Here is a 23,816-nt window from a genome sequence, read left to right as displayed (position 1 = left end):
AAAATAAAGAAAATAAAATTTGCCATCTAATATATTATTACTGTTAATTTCTTTTAATTTTGAATTGGTTTATTTTGAATAAGTTGAGCAATTAGTTATCAGTCCAATGTTACATCCAATTTTTTATTTTTAAAAAATTAAAATAATTTCTAACTCATAAAATAATAACAACAATCTTAATAGGATAATAATTTAATGTAATTGAAAATTAAAATTAATTTTTAAAAAATTTCCAAGATAATAATATATATATTTGCTTGAAAACTATTGTGATTATCTTAAAATTTTAATTATAAAAATTATAAATATAAAAAATAAAATTATTAATAATATATAAAAGTAATAAATCCAAAGATAATATTTATTACAGAAAATCTAAAATTAAAAACTAACTAAAAAAAGGTCAAAAATCTGAAACCATTTGAATTTAACCCACCCCAACATTGGAGAAAGAAAGCTAACTTGTTCGGAAAGCGCACTTCGGTAGCGGCCGGTAGACGCCATGGACGAGAGCGGCCGCCGCCGTCAACAGTGGCGAAACCATCCTTCCTCCTCCTCCTCCTCGACCGGCCATACACGTTTCCGGTCCCAACAATACTCTTCCAATCCAACGAAAACCACCCGATCCTCTAACTTTGTTCCACGGTCCACAACTACCACTGGCACTACCCCTCACAATACCAGAAATCCCGGCTATGTCCCCAAGTGGAAATCCGTATCAAATGCGAATAATCAACAAGAAGGAGAAACAGAAGCAGGAGAAGAGGTTGGTTCTATAGTTGGAACTTGCCCTTTCATGTGCCCAGGTAATTTATTCATTTATTTTTTTCTCATCCTTAAAATTCAATTTTTTTTATTATAGAACAAAAAATCAACAAATTTAGCCTTGTCTCTATGTTCTGAATTCTGGGTTTTCCCAGATTTTTCATAATTGTTTTTTCATGAAATATGGGTAGTAAAGTAAATGACGTAAACTATGAAGCTTCATTTCCAACTGCGATTTGCAAATGAAATTATTAAACTAAGTAGCAATTAGTTTATGCTAGCTCTCAAAATATGTTGTATGTAAACTTTTTCATCATTGTGACAACAGAGGGGGAGAGGGCTCAGCGGGAACGGCTTCGAGATTTAGCTATTTTTGAAAGGTTAAATGGAGATCCTAGGAAAACATCTGCAGCTTTAGCTGTCAAAAAGGTAAGTTCTGTCTTTCACGTGTTTAAATTTTGATTTTTGTATTGTTTCTTTGATTGAACCATTTTTTCAAATTTTAATATACAATTTATTGAGGAATTCACAATAGATATTCAGGCATTTGCTTTGAGCTTGGTTGGAATTTATTATGTTAAATACATTGGTCATAATGAAACTTGATACAAAATCATAGTGCTACCTAAAGCTAATCCGTCTTTATGTCTTTACTCACTTTAATGGATTTGCTATCAATGTGACCCTAGCAGGTTATATCAACCATGATGTCAAAACTTTGGTGGTATTCAATGGATAAATGTTTTTACTTATTTTTAATCAAAATCCCTTCGATGCTCCGGATAGTCTAGTGAGTTATGAACTGTTGAACAATAAAAACACAAACACATCGTGGTAGGATGCAAGTCTTGCTCTGCTTTGTAACTTTCTGTATTGTTCTCTTTCTCTCTCTCTCTCTCTCTCTCTTTGTTGCAAAACTGACTTTTGTATTTGACAATCTTTTCATGTATGTCAATTTTTCTAGCAAATTTGATATCTGCAACACTTTAATCGAAGGAACTGCATTTTAGCAAAAGTACCTCATGGCTGCCATGGGGTTTTAAATTGGATGTGGTTAGTGACCAAAGAGAGGAATTTTCTTTGGAAACTATCCAATGGGCTATGATGGATAAAAGCCGAAAAAAGCAGCATTAGTTTGGCCCATTTGCTAGACATCACCAATTTTTTGTGCTTGAGCACAAGAGAGTAACACTTGCCTCATACATGCTTATTAGTCTCCCAGGTTTTCTTGACTGGTAGATATCCTCACTTGTGTTATGAGTGGCAATTTCTTTTTCCTGGATCACTTTTGGGTTGCACTTGGAATTTCCTTCAAAATATCTGTTAGCCATTTAACCACATTGGACCCATACACTCACATAAACACACACAGACACAGGGAGAGATGGAGTTACCAGTTGGGGGTGGGTGGTCCGGGGGAGGTAATGCCTCTGAAGTGTCAACTGAGTTGAACATCACAATTAATTCCCAGACCTTAAAATGCTATGCTGCCCTTTTATTGCAGTTAATTCACAATCATGCAGAAAATGATATGATGAACAATGAAGCTAAACTATATTGCTTAGTCCCATTTTATAGTTGGTATTGTATGGGAAAGGTTGTTAATACACCCTCACTCCTGCTAGTTTTGCAGAACTATATCACTGAAGTATGTCCAAGCGTCAGATGTGCGGCCTCTCTCAGTATTGGAAGACACATTAAATTACCTTCTAAACCTACTGGACTGGAGTGAATATCCTTTTGAAGTGGTTCATGACTTCATTTTTGATAGGACTCGGTCAATAAGGCAGGATCTTGGCATGCAGAATATTGTCAATGATAGAGCAATTTGCATGTATGAGAAAATGGTAAAATTTTCTTGGCAGAAGTATATACCCTTTGTTTAAACCTTTTCAGTTGTAGTATCATGAGCTGAACTGCTTGATATACTCTTCTCTTGATTGGATTCATTTGCCAAACGTTATATGTATATTGCCTTTGATTATATGCCATTATTATCATTTGCAGTACATTATGAACCTTAAAAATTGCACCTGCTATCGGATTGAAAGGGTGTTGCTATCATCAGACCATGCTTTTAACTCATTTATCCTGTAATTTTCTGGTTGCTATGTAAATTAGGCATTTCAGAGCTTGGTTTTTCCTTTTACCATTATACTTGCATCATCTGTAATGGCAGTGTAGCTACATCATATTCAATGGCAATTTTAATTCATTTATCCTGTAGTTTTCTTGTTGATATTGAGTTGGCTATTCAGATATTGTTACTTTTAAGATTACACTTGCATCATTAGTAATAGCCGTGCGTTTCAAAAAGAATTAAAAAAAAAAAGAAAAAGAAAAGCAATGGCAGTAGAGCTATATAATCCGCACAGGAAGTATATATGTAGATTTCGGTGCTGTGAGAACCTTTTGTGAGTTGGCTTTGTTGTTTACCCAAGTGTCTGATTGGGTTTCTCAATGGTCACTTTACTAATTTATCTAAACTAGATATGCTAGCAGATGTGGTTACATGCATGGTTCTGTGCATCGTAACGTCCTGAAAATCAATTCATAAATGTACCAAGGGGACAGTGACTTGGGGTATAAGAATCTCTGTTTTTCAGGACAATGGTGGGTTAAAACGAGTCAAAAATAGTGATTTATTTGTTTTTTTAATGCGTAATTACAGTAAACATAATATTTATATTTTAGGATGATAAATATAATGGCTTTTTGAGGAATTGAAAGTTGATATTTTCATAAAATGATTGGAAAAAATCAATCTTTCTATATGAAGAAAAAGGTAGGTGGGAAAGTAAAAAGAAAGAAAAACCTAAATAAGTTGTAATTTTATGTAAGATTTGATTGATCTGATCAATAAGTTTTTAAGGAATAGTCTTGCTATTGCATGCAACGTCTCTTTAAAATGAAAATAAAGAAGAGGTGGAGGACATCGAATGAATGACCCAAGTGGATAGATGCATTATATTGTGTGTGTGTTTATGAGAATGTTTTACCGGTTATCTTTTTATTATTACCATGGAAAGAGTAAAATTTTGACCTGATACCAAATTTTTATATATTTCATCACTCAGGTAAAATTTCATGTAGTATCTCACCACAGGCTTCAAAATTGTGGCAGTTCAAGTATTTCATCATTGCAATATCTCAACATGGAGCAGCTTATGAAGACTTTGGCGTCTCTTTATACTCTGTATGAAGCAAATCACAGCTCCAACTCTATTAGTGAGAATGAAGCTGAGTTTCGTTCATTTTATGTGCTTCTTCACCTTGATTCTAAGAGCCAACAAAGGGTAACCTTTATATATTGGTTTTGTGAGTCTATATCCCTAATTTCAGCCTTGTTGGTTCTGAACAAGGACTTCGGATTTGCAGGAGGAGTCACTGTCTTTTTGGTTTCGTCGTGTACCTTCTCTAGTTATGAAGTCTAAAGAAATGCATTTTGCCCGACAAGTTCTAAGGTAATCTTGAAGATTTATAAATGCGTATCACTTTAACTCTTTGCTTACCTAGTGCTGCAATGTATTAAACATTTTCTCACAAATTAATTTCAAAGTGGAAGGGAACTAAGATATTGAGTTATTTTTCAACAGATTTTATCGGATGGGAAATTATAGGAGTTTTCTCTGTACTGTATCGGCTGAGGCATCATATCTACAGTACTGCATTATTGAGCCTTATGTAAATGAGGTAATCATAAACATCCATTATTCTATAACCTTTCCATTCTGGCATCATCCTCTTTTATTTATTAGACATGATTTTCAACCATAGTATCAAGTACAATACTCTATGGACACTAAGTTATACAGTTATCAAAAAAATTAGGATACAGAAGGTAAAAATGTACGTATTCTTATATATTAATATATGTATATGCAATTTTATTGATTTTTACTAAAAATATAAGCAATGCTGAAAAAAAAAAGTCTTCTAAAATATATTAAGTCAATATAGAAATTTTTTTTTACGGAATTGTATTAATATAATTAGTTAAAAGGTAAAGTTATTATATATTGTCTTGCAAATAATTTGCCAAAAGGCTAAATAGCATTCAAATTTTAACTTCAAAGAAATTTGAATGAATGTCAATCAGCCAATTAGGCTTAAAAATCTGTCATAGGCTTGTGGCTTGATGCAAAGCAGTTTTGATATAAGCATATTTTTCTCATTGCCCATTGCGTTTCTCTTCCCTGGTTCCAACTCTAGCCCCGATCTATGTGCATCTTCCCCTGTCTCTTTTCCTCTAATGTGGGCAGCTAGATAGATTAGAATCACCTAGGCCAGCCTTGCTCTCCCTGTTTCTTCATTCTCTTTTGAATCTCAGAAATTCTCATCTCTCTCTTGACAAGCAGTCAATCTCACTTCACCAGGGGCAGCCTTACTCATTTTTCCTACCTTTTTTCTTTTTTCTGTTTTAAATTCTCTGTGCTTTTTCTTGCGGTATTTAATTGTTTCACATATGCATCCCACTTTTTGGAGAGCTGTGTCCCTATCTAACACAAACACAATGCAAATGCCAGGGATAAGGCATCTCCATAGTTCGTAGATTCATGTTGATCTCGTCTAGGATATGCTTGTGCATGTGCACATGCATAAGCATTTAAAGTCAAGTGTGTACTGCTGTTAAATTTTCTGTTTGTTACCTGGATTGTCGCACTTCTTTGCACACTAACATGATTCTTTTAAATATTTATATGTGGTTTAATTGTAAGTATTCAACTCTTTACATATTAGATACTGTTGGGAGATAACAACCTGTTTTTAGCTATGTTTTGACAGAGTGTGATGATTATTCTTCTGTTGGCTGAGAAACATATTAATTGTATTTGCTGCTATTTGTTCTGCAATTTTTCTTTTCATTTTCAAAAACCGCCCAGGTTCGAGCACTGGCTGTTTCTTATATAAATAATTGTTGCTACAAGCTTCATCCATATCCTTTGGAACACTTGTCCAAACTTTTGATGATGAAGGTATCATTTCCAATACATGAGATTTTTAGGTAATTGTAGTTTTAGTCCTTTAGATGTCTGGTTTTCTGATTTGAGCGTGCGTTTGTTCTTATAGGAATCAGATATGGAATCCTTTTGCCATGCATGCGGTCTTAAGACTTTAAGTGATGATGGTGGAAATAAGTTGTTACCCACCAAGCAAACAACTTTCTGTAACCCCAAGGGGAGTTTTCAGAGCTGCAGCATTTTGGGATTAGAGCAATATCAGAGGTAACTTTGTAGCATGCATTCTGATATCTGTACTATTATAGAAAGTCACTGGTCTAGTAAAGTTCAGAGACCAACTCCATTCTTTCAATTGCTGGTATCCAAGCATTAAAATACCATAATGCTTAATATCATTACTTTAGACTCAATCAATTAGAGTCAAGAAGGGTAAAGCAATTGTCTTCCTTTCTTGTCCACTTTTTCCTCTCCTCATTAGCTACAGATTTTATATACTTCCTTTGGTTGAGTTTTGCAATTAATAATTTGAAATAAACTATATGTACATGCACAAACCACATAGTATGTGTCTTGAAGATCTATATATGTAGGATTCTTGCTATAATATATACCTACAAGTAAACCACTTGAACAAGAACATAAGAGGTTTCTTGCTATAATTTACTAACATTTAATAATCTTAATCTTTTACACTAACTAGCAAAATCCCTGTGATATTTGTTATTTATATATTAGCAGGAGCTAATAACTAATATAAAAATTAACTAATATTACTCATCATACATGCATAGATACTTTTTTTTGGTAAAATTATACATGCAAAAATTACAATTGCTTAACTTTTATTGCCAATATATTAGAACAAAGAATCAAAATTGGGATAATGTCACGTTTGGCCCGTTTAGCTCCTATAATAGAGAAAAATGTTTAATTTGATATTGTAGCTGAATTTATCACACAAGTGCATGTATCATTAACAAGTAATATAATGAAAAATAAAGTATCATTCCCACAAGGAATTGCTATCAAAATTTCACTAATTACTAAAATTAGAACAATTTAATCTTATTCAAACAAACAAATTAAAACTACTAAATAATAAAAGAAATTAAACTAATAACAAGAACGTTAATTTAAACTCGATAAATCAATCAGAAAAAGCTTAGGATTACAATTTCCTTTCAACACTTTATTTGAATCTCTTCCACTCTCTCTTAAGGTTTTTTTTTTTTTTTTGTAATTAGGGAAGGGGGGATTCGAACTCTGCTCTTTAGGTAGGGGGATTATGCACCAACCAATAAGACAAATGCTTGGGTGCTCTACTCTCTCTAAGGTTACTTAAATGGATTTTCTGCTCTCTCTAAAGTTACTTAAATGGATTGAGTTGCTAATCTAGAGTTTTAATTTATTTATAAATATCTTCCGAATTACTTATAAAAATATCTCTTTTAACCAATTCACGATATTCTTATGCAAATTGAATTAAAGAAAGACTCATTAAGCTTAAACTCTACTTCATATCTTACACATGAAACAAATCAATCAATTAACTAATTGAATTTGAACATATACTATTTTATCCTTGGCTTACTCTAAATATCCTTTTCCAAGTTGCATTAGGTTACCCAATCAATCTAATTGGTAGTTAGTCAATTAGACGTATTAATCACAAGATTGAAATAAACAATTTAAATACCATCAATCATAAGAAAGAGAGAATATTAAAAATCCAAGCTACATGTTAGGTTTAATGGCAATCCTAAATAAAGAAATTTAGTTCATACTGAATAATAAAAACACAATCCAAAGAAGTTGAACCATTAATAACAATACAAGAAAGTCAAAAAAGAAACAGTGAAGAAAAGAAAACTAAGGCTTGTCAAGTCTTCGAACTTCAATCTTACAAAGTTTTTCTTCGCTTTCTTGAGTGCTTGATGGCCACTTTTTCTCCAGAAACCCTTAGTTTAAATGTGTCTTTTTATATTGCAGTACCTTTTCAATCTCATTTTGGTTCAAAGAAATCATCAAAAGGAAAAATAGAAAAAGATTTCCCTTTTCAACCTTATCAGTCAAGATATTAGAAGAAAATAAAAATTATATGTCTTAACATCTTAACTAATCAATGTGGATCATTTATACCTAATATAAAATTTTAAAATTTATATTATATTTTTAAAGTTTACAATGTTGTCATGGATCAGTAAGAGAACCAATGAAGTAAAAAATACTGGGTAGACTGGGTGGTTAAAAATATATTAAGATTGAATATCATAATTCCTTCTGTTTTTTATTATTGTTTTAATCATGCTATACACCTCCTCACACCTAAACTATTCTCTTAATATCATTATTAGTATTGTTGTTTTTATATCATTTTTAAGGCTTTTAAAACATAGCATTTTGCTATGTTTTTATTGTTTACCTTTTGTTTTCATTACTCTCCAAGCTCATGTTATTTGTTGCCTTCCTTCTGTTTTTTCTTTCAATTACTTTTCCTCTCATCATCCACAGCATTTTGTTTTTTTTTTCTTTTAATTATTTTTATTCTCATCTTTTCATTTATGTTAGGCATATCTCTTCTTTATTTTTTTCATTCTTTTAATCCATCTTTTTCTTTATAAGTCCATTTTTCTTCCTCTCAAGTCATTGTCAAAGTTAGCCAAGATTTATAAAATTTCATGCAGATTATTGTTGAATAGCCTTGGGCCTAAAGGGAAACAAAGGCTCAACCATCCCTCAAACACCCCATAGGACAGAAGAAAGAAAAAACAAAAACAAATAAGCAAGACAAACCCAACAAAAGCAAAGAACATAACTCCTAAATCACCTTGCCTAGGCCTTGCCCCCACATGATCTCCAACATGTATTGAAGTTCATCACAAGCGTCCAAAAATGTTAAGATATAATACAAGTCCAAATATATCACTAATACAAAGAGAATGAAAGCCAACCACATGTCATGTAGATTTTCAAACCCAGCTGTGTATGTTGAAAAACGGAACCATTTTCTTTGCAAAATTGTGTTTATGATTCATGGTGCTTATTTGACTAGGTTTGAAGAATTTGTTAGATGCCTTTAATATGAGCATAATACAATTGGATTTAATGGTTCACTTAAATATGATCTGAGCATTTTCTAGATTTGGTTATGATATCAATGAACAGATAATGGATTTGGTTATTTATTTATTTGTTTTGCACAATGAGATAAAATCCTAGAATCAACTTAGACTTTCACCTTTCACTCTTTCAGCAAACAAACAAAGGTGAAACTTACAGAAACAATAGGTGACCGGTTTCAAGCTTAAAAACTGAGATCATGTGTACCTATAGTTGATCGGGTATTGAAGAGAAACAGTAAGAGTGATTGCCCCTAAAATTACCAGTCAATTGAAAACATTTGCATGTAGAGTGATTGTGATGGCAGCTTTCTCCAATTCCTGCATCCTCATTAGGGATCAAGAGACCTGCATCTCCTTGTGGGCTGGACGATGTGGTGTCGCCCAGTCTTTATTCTGCTTTCATATATCATCAGCTATATAATACTTCATTTGGAAAAAGCTATAATGACCCAGGTCTATATACTCTTGTAAATTGCAGACAGACCGCAGCCTAGCATTTCTGATCAAATATTGTTGCTCGCAGAAGAACGGTAGATGAGCTAACCTTCCCACTAGTCATATAAACTGTCCTTGTACACTCTTGATGTTATTTTGTTCTTCACTGCATAACTTCGTTGTAAATACTATGATTTGTGGTAGATGGGCTAATGTTCCCACCAGTCATATAAACTGTCCTTGTACACTCTTGATGCTATTTTGTTCTTCACTGCATATCTTTGTTGTAAATACTATAAACTGTGGTAGATGGGCTAACCTTCCCACTAGTCATATAAACTGCCCTTGTTCACCCTTGATGTTGTTTTGTTCTTCACTGCATATCTTTGTTGCATGACTAAGTTAATAACAATCCAAAATTCACATCGTTTGCTTTCGATAGGGCGTCATTTCCTTAATCTGAATTACATTCAGTCATTCGGTGTGGACTTCTTAATTTGATTCAAGTTAATCACAGTTAACAACTTTAAAACTGCAACCCTCCCCTGATGTCAGATTTGCTCGAGGTGTGAAGATGTTTTCTCCCCCTGCTTTCCCAGTCACACCTTCCCTACATGTCAAATTAATGAGCAGACTTTCATGTTGTCCTTTCGTTTTGTGCTTCCTTTGAATATGTCTGTGGAAGAATGTACTGCAATTTATCAGCTATTTTGTTTCTCCAGAAACATAGTAATGATTGCAAGCATCAAAGAGCATAAAAAGATGTAGATATGGCCATGGGTACAATCTACCATCCAGGGTTCCTTGAATAAAAAAAGAGGGTTAAGGATGCTTGAATTAGTTGGCAGTTGCAACAAGCAACAAGCAGAACATGAGTTGAGACTAAGGGCCTTGGCCAATTAGCTCCGCTTGATTTTGTCGGAGTTTACGCCAAAGTAAAACTAACCATAGACTTGTCCATGAAAATGGTGTGTTCGCCTTTGATTTTGATGATGAACTCAAAGCCATTAAACAGAGCATAGTGCATGAGAAAGTACTACAAGGTCTTATTATGGTTATGGAATCCCTTCACCAGGTTGTACAGACTGCATATTCAAGGTTGTGGTGATCTTGCAGAAAGCTCCCACTCCCACTTATTGTCATTTTGATGATGGAGGCCATTAAGCTGAGGTACCCAACGAAACCCAAAGATTGTAACCTGCATCATTGTGGCTTTAGGTTTCCGCAATGACCCATCCACCAATGACTACCAAGGTCGTACAGATTCAGAAATAAGTTGATTGTAGATCGAATCATCGTCCTTGTGGAAACAACTTCCAGTTCCTCATGAAACATTTATCGGGATCAAAGATGATGGGATGCTTGTAGATGGTGCCTTGAATTGGCGTCTTTGGATTCGGATACATGGAGAGATTGTTACCTTTTGTCAAAGTGTTTCTGATGGGAAAGTCTTGTTTCTCCGGCTGCTGATTGATGACAATAATGGATTGGACTTGCTTCAAACTTACGCCTATTTCAAATCATTGGCAAATTAATAGCATCGCAAAATAGCAGTAACTAAGACTGTAAGAACTATATATAAGAAATACTAGTATTATTATTCATGAATATTATATTAAGCTTGATCACTCGCTGCAATTAGTCACATTGCAAATGCTTGTTTTATCTCTATTTTAAGTTCTTGATAGCACTGTTAGGATTATGCAAATACACAGAAGGATATAGAAGATGTTGAACACGAAAAAGGCCTGATGCAGGATTTACAACTCTTGTGAAGTCTGCCTTTATGTTAGACATAGTTATACAGCGAGGGCCAACTCAAACATGTTCTCAAGCATTTTAGACACACTGGCATGCAGGTCATAAAAGCTAAAGAACCCATTCTATCAATCATGGTGGGCATGGTAATATCTGAAAGGACATTGGTAGAAGAAATGTAAATCGCAAAGTTGCTGATAAAAGCAAATGGCAATAAGAGCAAAGAGTCAATAAGTGTAGGACGTCCATTTCATTGATCTCCCCAATCTCCATTGAGACAGTCATTTTCAAAAGAATAATACAAGATAAACAAAGTTTTGTCCCCTGCATAATTTCCCGGCAGTTCTACCAACTCCAATAAGAGTACATTACATTTCTAACTACCCAAATTTTGGGCACTATATAACACTTGCACATGTACATTAAGCTTCTATATTTGCAATCAAAATTGTACAGCTAAGATTTAACAGGACTTAGGACTGACAAGATATGTAAGCTGGTGAGAACCAAAAATAGCCAGCTTTATGCCCAAAGCACTGTCACAACCAAAAACAGCATGAAAGCCAGCCCAAAACAAAATCCTATAATCACCATGGAAGCCTGGAGATGTTTTAAAAGCATCAGACGCTCGTTAACAGAACAATATAGGATAATTTCAAAGTTCCAATGCCATGTACCTTTCCCTGAGATTCAAACTTAAATTTGACTGTGAACCATGACAATGCTCTGTCTACAAATGGGGCAAGAGCGAGGGCCCTGCCATAAAAGCACCTATTGAATTAAATGGCTCTTGACAGAGAACACATGCACTCTGAAACCTTTGTCAGATGCAAGAAAGAACAAAAGAAATTTACTTGATTTATGGCTACAAAGGATTTAAAATGCAAATATCTTGTGCTGATTTCATATTTACATTTATAAAGAGATAGACAGAACAGTGTTCTGAAACCATTAAGAAGACTTAACAAACTATAATGATCACCCAACCAGAATAAGCATGGAATAGATATGACAGGCGCATGGAGTTGGCATATGCTAGATTACTAGAAGTTATTAAAGCATAATCCACAACACCAATTGAAACAGATGACTAAATTCTTGCATATCAGCAAAAGAATTCCCCCAAATCACTGTGTATGGAAATCACCCATTTCTATAAGACAAGCTCCTTTCTTCTGCCCCCAAATCACTGTGTATGGAAATCACCCATTTCTATAAGACAAGCTCCTTTCTTCCTCCCATCCCCACAAAAAGATAAAATAAAAAACTATACATTTAAATGTTCCTTCTGCTTTTATTCTCTGTGTATGTTATGAGGTTGTGAATTTCCTTAGTATATCCTACGGCTACTGGTCCTTTAGGTTAATCAATTTAATCCATGTTCTAGAGAGCTTAGTTCAATGACTTGGAAATGGAGTTGGTTAGAGGTTATTCCCTTAACCTTCCTGAAACTACATGACATATATGCAGCTGAAACGTATAGGAGCATAAAGAAACTAGCACTTAACATTGCAGAAGTTGGACAAATAAATACATGGATTTAATTAGATTCAAATCAGTACCAATTCAAGTCCAGTTGGAAAGTCTCAGTTGTTCTGAATATTCTGAAGTAATAGTTAAGGTAAGACATTTGAATTCTATCAACTCACCCTCCAGCTCTAACAAGCTTAGTCACTTGGCTTCCAGCCCAAATCATGGCCATAACCTTGAGAAATCTGCAAGGCATCAAAGTGCTAATATCATCTGTGTTTCTCATAAACAATAAAAAGGATAAACAATCAAGGTTCGGCCTAATAGTTGTTACCCCTTCTAAGGAGGGGTAAGGTCCAAGGTTCGAATCCCATCGCACCTTTGGACTTCCTCATATATATCAAAAGGAAAAAGATAAGATACTACCTCTCAACAGCAGCCATATAACCCATTCTTCCAGGAACTGGCGCAATATAAAACCTAAAAAGCAAGCCCAGTTACTACTTGTTATAATGACTAAATTAGTATGCATTCAGAGCACCAAAGTAAGATGATTATATATGAAATAGGGGAATTTCTATAATTAATCTTGATCAAACAGATGACATCAATGCTGTTGGAAAGTGGGAACATGTTATCATGCCCTTTTTGTAATATCATTTGATCCGAATTATAGCATGCACTACAGAGGAACATTGGTTTAGCTTGGCTCTACTTCATAGTACATTTTCACTGTGTATGCAACATAACTTCGATTCAGCATTCTATGCAGAAATACAGGGTCGATTAGAAGAATGTTTACATTTGTGTCCTCACAGTTAATAGGAAAAGAACATTAACATGACACAAACCAAATCCAAATAATAATTTACACATGCCATGACCAGAGAAAGGCATTTATGAATGCTATTTAGAGTTAATAATAATATACACAAGCCAAATGAAATCATGTAAAGATTCATGAATTAACAAGAAACATTATTTTACTCACCACACTAAGAGAAAAGTTGTAAGGTAGTAAGCTGTATTCAGTAGCCCATAAGACAATACTCCAGAAATTCCATACCTCCTCAACTTCTTCAACACACTGAAGAACAAGAACAAACAAAGATATTGGATCTGCATACTCTCACCCCTCACATTTCTTTCATTACAAGGTTCAGAACTACAAGAAACAAATCAAATCCAGATGTGAAAGCAAGATATCATTTACTACTGGTATTGCGATAAAGACAGCCATAGGAAGCAAACATTCATCCCTTAAAAAACTTTCTTCAACACATGTCCTCATTTTCTTTGTTGGTCTAGCAAATAAAATAGAAGGGAATTGAATGCTCCCAACAGAAAATAAGTCATTTGGCATATTTCTCATTTATGATGAAAATCTGTGTCATATAACTAAATAATAATTGAATTTAGTGTTATTTATCACTTAAAGAGAGAAGAGAAGAAGAAATAATACACCTATGTATATAAACCTAGTACAGAAAGATTACAATTTAAAACACAATTTGATGCTAACATCCAATAGTACCAGTGCTGTTGACGCAAAATTAAGAAATTAATGCAAGCTGCCTTTATCAGTATACTCAATCAATTTATGACATTTTGTCTTAATAACATCAGAAGCAACTCTAGAACAACCAAGTATGGCTGTCCATATGACAATGACAGAGAGTTAGAGTGATGGAAAAGTATGCCGCACGCATATATCCATCAAGCAATGGAAGACCTTTCAGAGTAACCTAAATTTTGGTGACTATGGTGATAGCAATGAACAATGTATTTCAATCAAAAATAGTATAAATGGAAGTAAAAACAATGAACCAACCATCATTAGTCATTAACACAAATTAGAAAGGCAAGTACTAATTACTCTTTAGATGAAAATGATTCCCCTTCATTACTCTCACTCTTCCCCATTCTCGCACCTTTAAAAATCGAAAAAGAACAGATATATAAGTTAATTTCCTGCTAAACAAAAAATCATATAAATAAACAACATTCCATTTCTTATATAATGTCTATTTCCAATACCTTCATTGTTCGTTGAGTAGCTGCCATTATCAGTTGCGCCATAAACCTAGCCAAACAGTAGCAATTAAAAACAAATAAATTAAAATTTAATAGGAGCCTAACAGCGTATATTAAATTAAAATATTTATAATAAATAATAAATCAATCAGTTGTAAAAAAAAATCATAATTATGAAAAATTATGCGAGAAATCGGAATTCCACTTACAATGTTGTTGTCGCCGCCGATTGAGCAAGAAACTTTGTTGAAATTCTGAGAGACAAGGCTGGTAGAATTGCAAATCCGAGGAAAGCTTAACGAGGAAAATCCATTGAAACCCTAAAGCAAAAGAAAAGGAGTTCTGTGTCCGTAACATTAGAGAGAAAACAAAGATTAGAATTGAAATTAAAAGCAGAAATTGTAAAAGAATTGAAAGATAGAGCGGAATTTTACGCGGTGAGGGAAGAGGAGAGCTGAGTTAGGTGTGAGTTTGAGCGAGAGAGACATGACTGAACAAAGCATGAAATGGACGGGATGATAAACCTTTTAACCGGCCTCCATTCCCCTTTTCTTCTTTTTAGTTACTAGAATTAGATCCATGCGTTGCGCTTGAAATAAATAAAATACATTAATGATAGCGTGGATGATAAAAACTATGTATAATAAAAATTATTGTATCTTTAATTATTGTGAGAAAGTATAATTGTTTTTTATAATTGTACGTAATCATTTGCATATATTTAAGAAAAAGTGAATGCTCATGAATAAAATTGAGATGATGATATGCGGTTGAATTTATTGCTCTCATTGCTACCACTTTAAGCAAAAGTTATTGTCCACGAACAAAGTTAAGATCATGATTTGCAAATTTGTTTTTACAAATATTTGTTCATATACAAAAGTCGACATTTTAGTGTTGAATTCAAAATTTGCTTGTGAACAAAAAATATCAAGTAGTGTTTTTAATTGTGTACATTCATTGCTATCCACTTAACAAAAACTCAGTGCCCTTGAATAAAATGAGGATCATGATATGATGTGTTTTCGCAAATCTTTGTATATACACAAAAGCTAGCATTAGAGTGTTCACTTCATGGTGCTATCTATCAACAAAAAATATAAGGCATTGTTAGGTATCATTGCAAGCAAAGTTCTAGAATAACTTGCTATTGAGGGGGGAAGGGGGGTGGAGAGTCTTCAGTAAGGTTGGTCTTTGATAATTGAGTGGTCTTGGAGGATTCTTTGTGAGGTAAAAACAAAATCAAAAGTTAGGTATCATATATAATAAGTTGATCAGCTATGATATCAGTTAATTATATATATATATATATATAGAGAGAGAGAGAGAGAGAGTAAAAATAAGTAGCTATGGAGATGAAATATATACTTTGTTAACATGTAATGTTGTGAAGTAGTGGTAATCAGCGGTATAAAATAATGGAAGATTTATTGTATTTCGGCAACAAAGTAATTTTCCAGAACATAAACTTTATAATTCCTTAAATATAAAATTATCAATAATAGATTTGCAAAAGAAGATCACTCCATTTTTTGATCGAATATTGTAATGAGTGGCAAGTCAATATTCCTAGACAACAATAAGGGAAGAAAAAAGAAAAAATGAACTCATTGATAGTAACAAATATATTACCCTATTCAACCTAAAACATTACCATCAAGTTGAATTTCTACTATAATATGTTTAAAAAGAAAAACTCATGGAATGAATTAGTTTCAAATAGTAACAAACAAATTAAAACAAATAAGATGTAAATTGATTTCAAGTGATAGAAGATGAGAAAGCCGAGGAATTTATCAATTGTATCTGGTTTTGTATTTTTTGGTAAGTGACTCTTCTCCTTCGCTGACAGTGCATTGCTTTTGCATGTAAGCTTTGGAAAAAGTTCCCTAGTTACTTGACTTCGCCGTTACTTATATTGAGTTAACAATGCTTGCACTGTGGTCCAAATTTCAGATAAAGAAATCATTCTTCTTGTTGCTCAAGGATTAAGAGATTGTGTTGTAGCTTGCCGATTTTGTTTGACTGCCAATCCTTCCCTTAACAATAAGAAGGATTTTTTTCAAACCGAAATTGAACCATCAATGATAGAACAAAATGCTGCAACTCTTAACCTTAAAGACCATCAAACAATTAATTTGACCAAAAACAAGACTTTATTTGTAGAATGAGACAATAAACACAAACTAAATCACACAAACATAGTAATACAGACACCATATCAATAATGTGGAATAGTCTGAATACTAAAAACTATGAAATAATAAGCTTAGAAAAATTTATGAACAACCCATCTAAGAAATAGTGAAGAAATAAACTTATAAACAATTTAAACAACATACGAAGCGAAGCTAGATCTGTCAAAAAAAAAATAAAAAAAATCCAAAAACTATATAAATAAATAGTAGAAAAGTATGATTGAAAGCTATAACAAACCAAATGGATAGAAAACAATATAAATAAAAAAAGCAAAGAATTAAATGTAATGTTCGCATGTTGTAAAAAGACCAAGAAGGCCACTTTCGGCGCTTAGCCAACCCACATGATAAACCCCTTGCCTTTCAAAATAACCCCCCTTGTGAAGGTCGCGCGACAATAAGATAGAAGAATCCATGCGTCAGCACCTCAAGACGTCTTGGCCACTTGGAGAAGTGGCCAATTCTGGGATGTATTAATTATAAATAAATAGTAATTAACTTAATTCTAAGTCTCTGAAATAAATATAATATAAAAATTTTAAACATAAGAGACAGTTACAGATTTTGTGAGTACACCTGAAATGTAGACAATTAACTTAACATAAACAACTTGCAAGTGCATCTAAAATCTTAACAATTAACATAATATAAATAATTTCAAAAAAAAAATTATTGAACAATGGTTGATTCAACCAATAATAAATAGCGTGATATTCTCATGGCATTTATATTTTATGAACTGACAGTGTATAAAAGTTATATACTATCAATTAACCACAAAACAACATATCATTAATAAGTAAATTAAAAATATTTTAGATCCTTAAAAATAAATATTTAATTACATAAAAAAGTAAAATAATTTTCTCTGTCTCACAACTCTCTCTTACTGATTCTCTCAAACTCCTCTCTTTTTCTTCATATGCTTTTTTGATCTTGTGGCAGTACCCAGGTCCAAGCAGGCATCCAAGCATTTTTTACCTTCCTCTGCAATTGTGTGCCCTGCAAAGAAAAGTATCACCATCACCATTACCATCATAGCATTTTAGCTAATAATTTTTCCTTCATTCATGCCTTTCTGATTAGCACAAATAAACTACAAAACTAACTATTTCAAACAATCTGAATATATTTGCTAGGCAGGAAAAAATAACTCAGGCTATTTCAAAAAACTTGGCTATTCCATTTTCAGATATTGTCACAATAAAAATATGTTTTAAACTAAGGAATATTTTCTGCAACAAATAAGTTTATGCGGCTTTTGTGCCATTGTTCCTTATTTAAGGAATTAAGGCTTGATTTTCTCAATATGAGGAGAACTCAATCAGACTTTTTCTCATTCTTTAACTCAGTTTCCCTTTTTTTTTTCTTTTTTTCTTTTTTTTTGGTTCATCGTAGGAGTATATGAATAGAAAGAGTTATGGAAAATATAAACACTGTTAATGCATTAAATATAAATTTTATTTTCATGATTATATATTCTGCTGGATGACTTTAATACCCCATTTTGACCAAACAACAATACAAAAGTTGCCTGATAAAGAAAACTCATGGAGTTAATCACTGAAAACAGTCATGAAGATTAAAACAAAAAGCAAAGCTAAATCCCCTGAAAAAAAAAGAGTTTAAATTAATAAATAAATAACAAAACCCATGAAGGAATGAGAAAAAGGTACTCAAAAGACAAAAAAAAAAAAAAATACAAAGAACATGTCATATAACAGCAATAAATCTATCAACATGAAAAACAACAAACACATGGAGCTATTGAAGCCAAACATGAATGCGAGATTTAATTTTTACCAAAACATATAACTGAAATAAGAAAAAAGCATTCGAGCAAACCAGTCACTACCGCTGAAACAAAGTGATGAAATATCAATCTCATATGTTTTAATCTTAAAGTTACAGCATTAATTCAGATCACTTTTTCCCCAAAACTGTAAATCCATTAACACAGAAAATGTTTTTAAGCAACGACAAACGAACTGAGAGAGTAAAACATGACAACAAAGAAGTAATATCGCAATAATGTCAGGCCAATCAAAATCAACAAAATCCACCGGACAGTGAAAAACAAAACACCATAAAAAAACAGGCCAATGCCTAAAATAAAATACCCCATCTTCCACCCAAGACGATTTTTCCTACAAAGCAATCACCAATACACAAAACAAAACAAAGGGCCTAAAAAATTGAAGAGAATTTCTCTGAGAAAAGCGAAAAAAAAAGTCAACAAAGAAAAACAGAGGTGAAAAATGAGGAAATATGAATAAACTTCTCAGAAGAGAAAATATAAAAAAGCAAGGACGGCAGGAAGTAAAGAGTAGACAAGGAGAAATCAATGTCGAATAACCCACATACGCAAGGCGTCCTCAAGCGACAGACGTGGTTGCCGTACACTGCGGATCACCTAATCCCAACAACCAAAACACCAAAACCTTCTCATGTGAATCTGAAAAACGGGGGGCAAAAATGATCCTCCACTATCCTTATAGTTGATGTGAATGTCATAAAAACTTGCTGCCAACAACAACAATCCACAGAAATGACAGAAAAATAGTTTGCTAGAAATAAAAAGGGTAGTAAACGAAGACGCTTTAAAGTTGTTTTTGGTAGCCTCAACTGGCAGCAAATTTAAAATCAACGAACAAGCTGAAAAAACGATACACAAACATTGAAATGCATTGACATCAATATAAATGAATTAAATTTTAAGCAAATTTTGGGAATAAATTATAAAGACTAAAAAAATAAGTCACATAATATTTAAAATGTCAAAAAAAAAAAGATGCAAATTATTTTACATGATTGAATGAAAAAAAATATATATATAACGCAAACAAAAGACAAGTTAAACAAAATAGATAAAACAATAGAGAAAACCATGGAAAAATTATAGAACACTACATCATGCATAGTAGCTGATTATGTACACATCTCTCTAAATAGAAGGGCATTAATATGCAAGAAAGTTTAAAATTCATAATAATGGATGCATTCGTTGTAAACTATGGTTGACTTTATCTCTGCAGAGCATGAAAACATGAGGTTCAAACACCCAGTAAACATCCATATAAAGCGAACAGTATTTTATCCATTTCCCTAAAAAGGGTGTATTTAACAATGAATTGTTTACAAAATTTGCATGCTGAAACATAAATTCATACATGGTAACAATCAAATAAAAAAACAGACATGACATAATCTGCATATTTATAACCAAGAACAGTTTATAAAATGCCAAACATTAATTTGAATTGCATATTAAGTTCTCATCGAATGGCGATGTTTGCACTTTGAAAAATGGCAAGAACAGTTTGAAATCTGCGTTAACATAAAATGCCAAAATATATGTAAGACAGTGACCAAGAAAACATGTATCTTGGTTGAAATGAAATAAATAATGTAAACCATAATATCTTCGATAAGCAATTGGTATAGTGCTTGTCTTAAAAAAAAACCAGAGCAGATTAAAAAAGAGGGAGAACAATATGAAGTTTGCATTTAGACAAAACATGAAAAGTATAACAATTAATCATAAAACACATGAAAGACAAAAATTAAGCAAAAATATATCTTTATTAATGAAAGCAAATGCAATATATCTAGTAAAAAATATGTAGTTACAAAGATTATTAGTAGAGTAAGGTAAAATGCATCTAGACTAAACTGAAGTTAACAATGGAAATCATAATAATTTTGATAAGCAACTCCTATAGTCAATGGCTTGAAAAATGGTGAATGGTGCATCGAAAAACAGAGAACGCAGTTTAAACTTTGTTGCAAAACAAAGCATAAAAAGTATAATGATCCATTTATAATACACATGAAAGACATAGATGAAACAAAAACATATGCCTAAGCAACTTGTATGGACCCTGAGTGCAAAAAAACAGGGCACATAGAAAAACAGCTAGAACAATTTGATATTTACGGGGATAAAAAAAGTATAAGAATAAATCATAAAATACATGGAAGACACGGATAACATGAAAAGCATTACAGTAAATCATAAAATACATGAAAAGACACAAGTTAAGCAAAAATGCATCTTCCCTGAACTAAAATTCCCAACATAACAAATTATCAAAGAGGTAAATGTAAAAAAGCACAACAATTAAATTAAAAAAATTCATAAAACCCATAAACACTTAACTTGTTGCTCCAAGTTCACTGCAAAATAAAGATCACAAAAAAAGCAATAAGGAAATTAATGAAGCAGGCATTCAAACTTGAAATTATCTGAGTAAGATACTAAAGTAAAGAGATGCACAACCAAGCCAATGACAAAAGAGCAAAAGCACTTTTAACTTTCATGATAAAAAAAATATGCATTATTTGTACAGCATGAAACAAACTAATTTTGTTAACAGCGAATCATTAAAAAAACTTATACAAACAGAGACATTGTAACAATCGATGAGAAACAGCAGGCTCAGCCACACGTCAGAACCTCAAGAAGTTCAAACTGATTATTATTTAAATGAAGGCCCCCCTTTTAAAAACACTTCTCCATAGCACCATGTGGCAACAGCAGGCTCAGCCACACGTCTGAACCTCAAGAAGCCGTACAGTTTTTTTTTAGATAGAGGTATTGATTATTATTTACTTTTTTTGGATAAAACTTACAAAATTTTGAATCATTCAAGAAAATTTAAATAAATTTTTATTTTTCTATTCAATCAAATCTATATACTTTGTTTTAGATAAGACAAACCTTCATAATTAACGGGTTGATTAATTGTTATGAATCAAAAGATCATTTGTCATTTTAATTAATATGACTAAAACATATCATGTGACCATCATTATAAAAAATAATCATTTTATCGATGAAATATTCCGTCGATAAAATTTTTTATTTCATCGATATTTACATTTACCAACATAATTGCCGACAGAATAATTCGTCGACATATGGTTTAATGGTCATTTCGTCAAAAATTTTCTCAGAAAAGTAGTTGATCCATTGCCCAGAGGAATGGTCAATAATGCTATGATTCCATCAGTAAAGTTTGTCAGAAATCACCAACAGAATAATATAGTCGCATATCGGTCAAAAATTTTCCAATTGATTTGTTGATAAATTTATCGATAGAGTTGTCGACGGATTCAAGTGCACACCTAACTCATAGATTTCATCAGTGAAGAGTGCAATTCTATCAATAATAACAACCAATCCGTCAATAAATATGCCTTGATTTTCGTTGGTATGGAGTGTAACCCGTTAATAATCCATTGATAATTTGGTCGATAATATTGATTAAACGAAGATTTTTTAAAACAATTTTTATTTTCTACATTCCTGTTGACATTTCAAATGAATATAATTAAATAATATTACTGAAAATTACTTATATGTATTAAAAATATTTAAAATTTATTATCTAATGAAAAAACAATACAAATTGTATTTGAAAATTATAAAAACGAAAAATTAATACAAATGTCAATATTCATCTAAAAAATCCATACAAGGAATCCAAGTTACCGACAAACGAATTACTCTTGACCATCTTCCCTCTGTCGTTCCTCCTCCGCATCATAACAAAGGGGTGGTTGCAGCTGTGGCTACAGTTGCAAATGCTGTGATGAAGACCCGGGGCTGAATGGAGGCACCACGTGCTAGAGGTGCTGCTTGAGGCTCGTCTTAATATCCAACACCTCATTATTCAAGTCCTTAAATTCTACCTTCATTTCCTGATAGTACTTGGGTTCAGCTTGAGGAGCTAACACAACATCCTTTTTGGGGTCAGACCACAAACAAACTCAAACGTTGGAGTTGCAACAAGTATTGTAGCAGTCGACTCCCTGGTGCCAAACTCGTAAATGTGGATTCGAGTGGTTTATGCTCTTCAAATTGCCTCTGACCATCTTGCCGAATCGAATTTCGATTGGGACGATGGATCATGATTGCACTTCTATGATAAAGCAAAAGTATATGATTCCTACAAATATAAGAAGAAATGAAATATTAATTAAATTTTTAAATGACATATTCACATATTAATTTATATAATGAACATACATCGAGTCATTTTTATTACTTACACTCACAATCTTGAACTTCTTGTCCATAATTTCTTTGATGGCCTTTTGTTACTTGTGAATGCGCTTGAAAAGTTTGGAGAATGTCACTGGTCTTTGTAACGCCTCTGATTGAAATAATAAGAAATGCACCATATATATAAATCAGAACATCATGTTTTTGCAATTCCGTCAGTAATTGTCGACGGAATGTTTCTAACGGAATTGAATCTGTTGGCAAAAACCTATTTTTTTGTAGTGCATGTCATCATGGTAAGTATAAAATGACAAATGATTTTTTAGTTAATGATAGTTAGTCAACAGTTAATCATAAAAGTCTATTTGATTCAAAAATAATAATAAAGAATTAATTGAAAGCAATAAAAGAATAAAAAAGTATTTGAATTTGTCTGAATAATTAAGAGACATTTTTAGATATTATATGTTATTTTCTTAAAAAGAAAAACTTATTATAAGTAATATTAGTGTCTGTTAACATGGAAAATTTCAATAAGAAATTGGAGAATTGGGACATGCCTTATTAAGTATATTAATGAAAATTAAATAATTTAATTAATTATTAAAAGTATATACGACGATTATAAATCTTGTTCGTGGGGTTTAAAATTTATATTGTAGGTGTGTAGAATAATAATAATATTAATGTTACTACTTTTGACAATTCCTTTTGTTTGTCTAAATTTTCAATGAACTTTTACAGAATTATTTTAAAAAAACATTGATTTCAATGTATTTTACATTAAAAATTTTTAATTTATTTTATAAAATTGATGTTTTATATTTTTTTTAATTTCAAAGATTATCATATGTGCAGTATACACGTTATTAATTAATTAATTAATTAATAATGCAATTAGATTCTTTAGGTGTCTACTAACTAGGATGAATATTTGTTAATTCATATGTGCAATACACAGAGCAACCCTGCCTCTGTGCAAGTGGGTTAAAGTCTTGCTACTTGTTTCCACCCCCTAACATTAACCATGAGCATCTTTCAAAAAAAAAAAAAAAAACAATTAACC

General features: G+C 32.4%; 2 protein-coding genes and 1 long non-coding RNA gene across 5 annotated transcripts; 1 reads left to right on the top strand and 2 right to left on the bottom strand.

Moving 5' to 3' along the window:
* LOC18587004 (SAC3 family protein C) lies at positions 404–9,540 on the top strand. Of its 2 annotated transcripts, XR_001929884.1 has the most exons (10): positions 404–806; positions 1,094–1,194; positions 2,391–2,612; positions 3,843–4,061; positions 4,144–4,229; positions 4,362–4,458; positions 5,649–5,741; positions 5,836–5,990; positions 6,971–7,059; positions 9,327–9,540. XR_001929884.1 is itself a non-coding variant. In XM_007010647.2 (9 exons), the coding sequence occupies exons 1-9, from the start codon at positions 503–505 to the stop codon at positions 9,340–9,342; spliced, it is 1,293 nt and encodes a 430-aa protein (XP_007010709.2). In that variant the 5' UTR covers positions 404–502; the 3' UTR covers positions 9,343–9,540. The 2 variants fall into 2 exon arrangements, 1 of the variants encoding a protein (XP_007010709.2); XM_007010647.2 differs by lacking the exon at positions 6,971–7,059.
* Positions 9,435–10,992, bottom strand: LOC108663805. The gene is made up of 2 exons (XR_001929885.1): positions 10,704–10,992; positions 9,435–9,959 (listed from the first exon to the last, which is right to left on the bottom strand). It is a non-coding gene; the product is annotated as an uncharacterized LOC108663805 (long non-coding RNA).
* Positions 11,263–15,156, bottom strand: LOC18587003. 2 transcript variants are annotated; one of them, XM_007010643.2, is made up of 9 exons: positions 14,980–15,156; positions 14,755–14,865; positions 14,549–14,594; positions 14,388–14,442; positions 13,503–13,676; positions 12,938–12,991; positions 12,691–12,756; positions 11,719–11,797; positions 11,263–11,641 (listed from the first exon to the last, which is right to left on the bottom strand). In XM_007010643.2, the coding sequence occupies exons 1-9, from the start codon at positions 15,046–15,048 to the stop codon at positions 11,564–11,566; spliced, it is 732 nt and encodes a 243-aa protein (XP_007010705.2). In that variant the 5' UTR covers positions 15,049–15,156; the 3' UTR covers positions 11,263–11,563. The 2 variants fall into 2 exon arrangements, with proteins under 2 accessions (XP_007010705.2, XP_017984848.1); XM_018129359.1 differs by having other exon boundaries at positions 13,503–13,598; positions 14,980–15,154.

Source organism: Theobroma cacao, chromosome 10, assembly GCF_000208745.1.
Source record: "Theobroma cacao cultivar B97-61/B2 chromosome 10, Criollo_cocoa_genome_V2, whole genome shotgun sequence".
NCBI lineage: Eukaryota > Viridiplantae > Streptophyta > Magnoliopsida > Malvales > Malvaceae > Theobroma > Theobroma cacao.
This window is presented reverse-complemented; position numbering and strand designations above follow the sequence as displayed.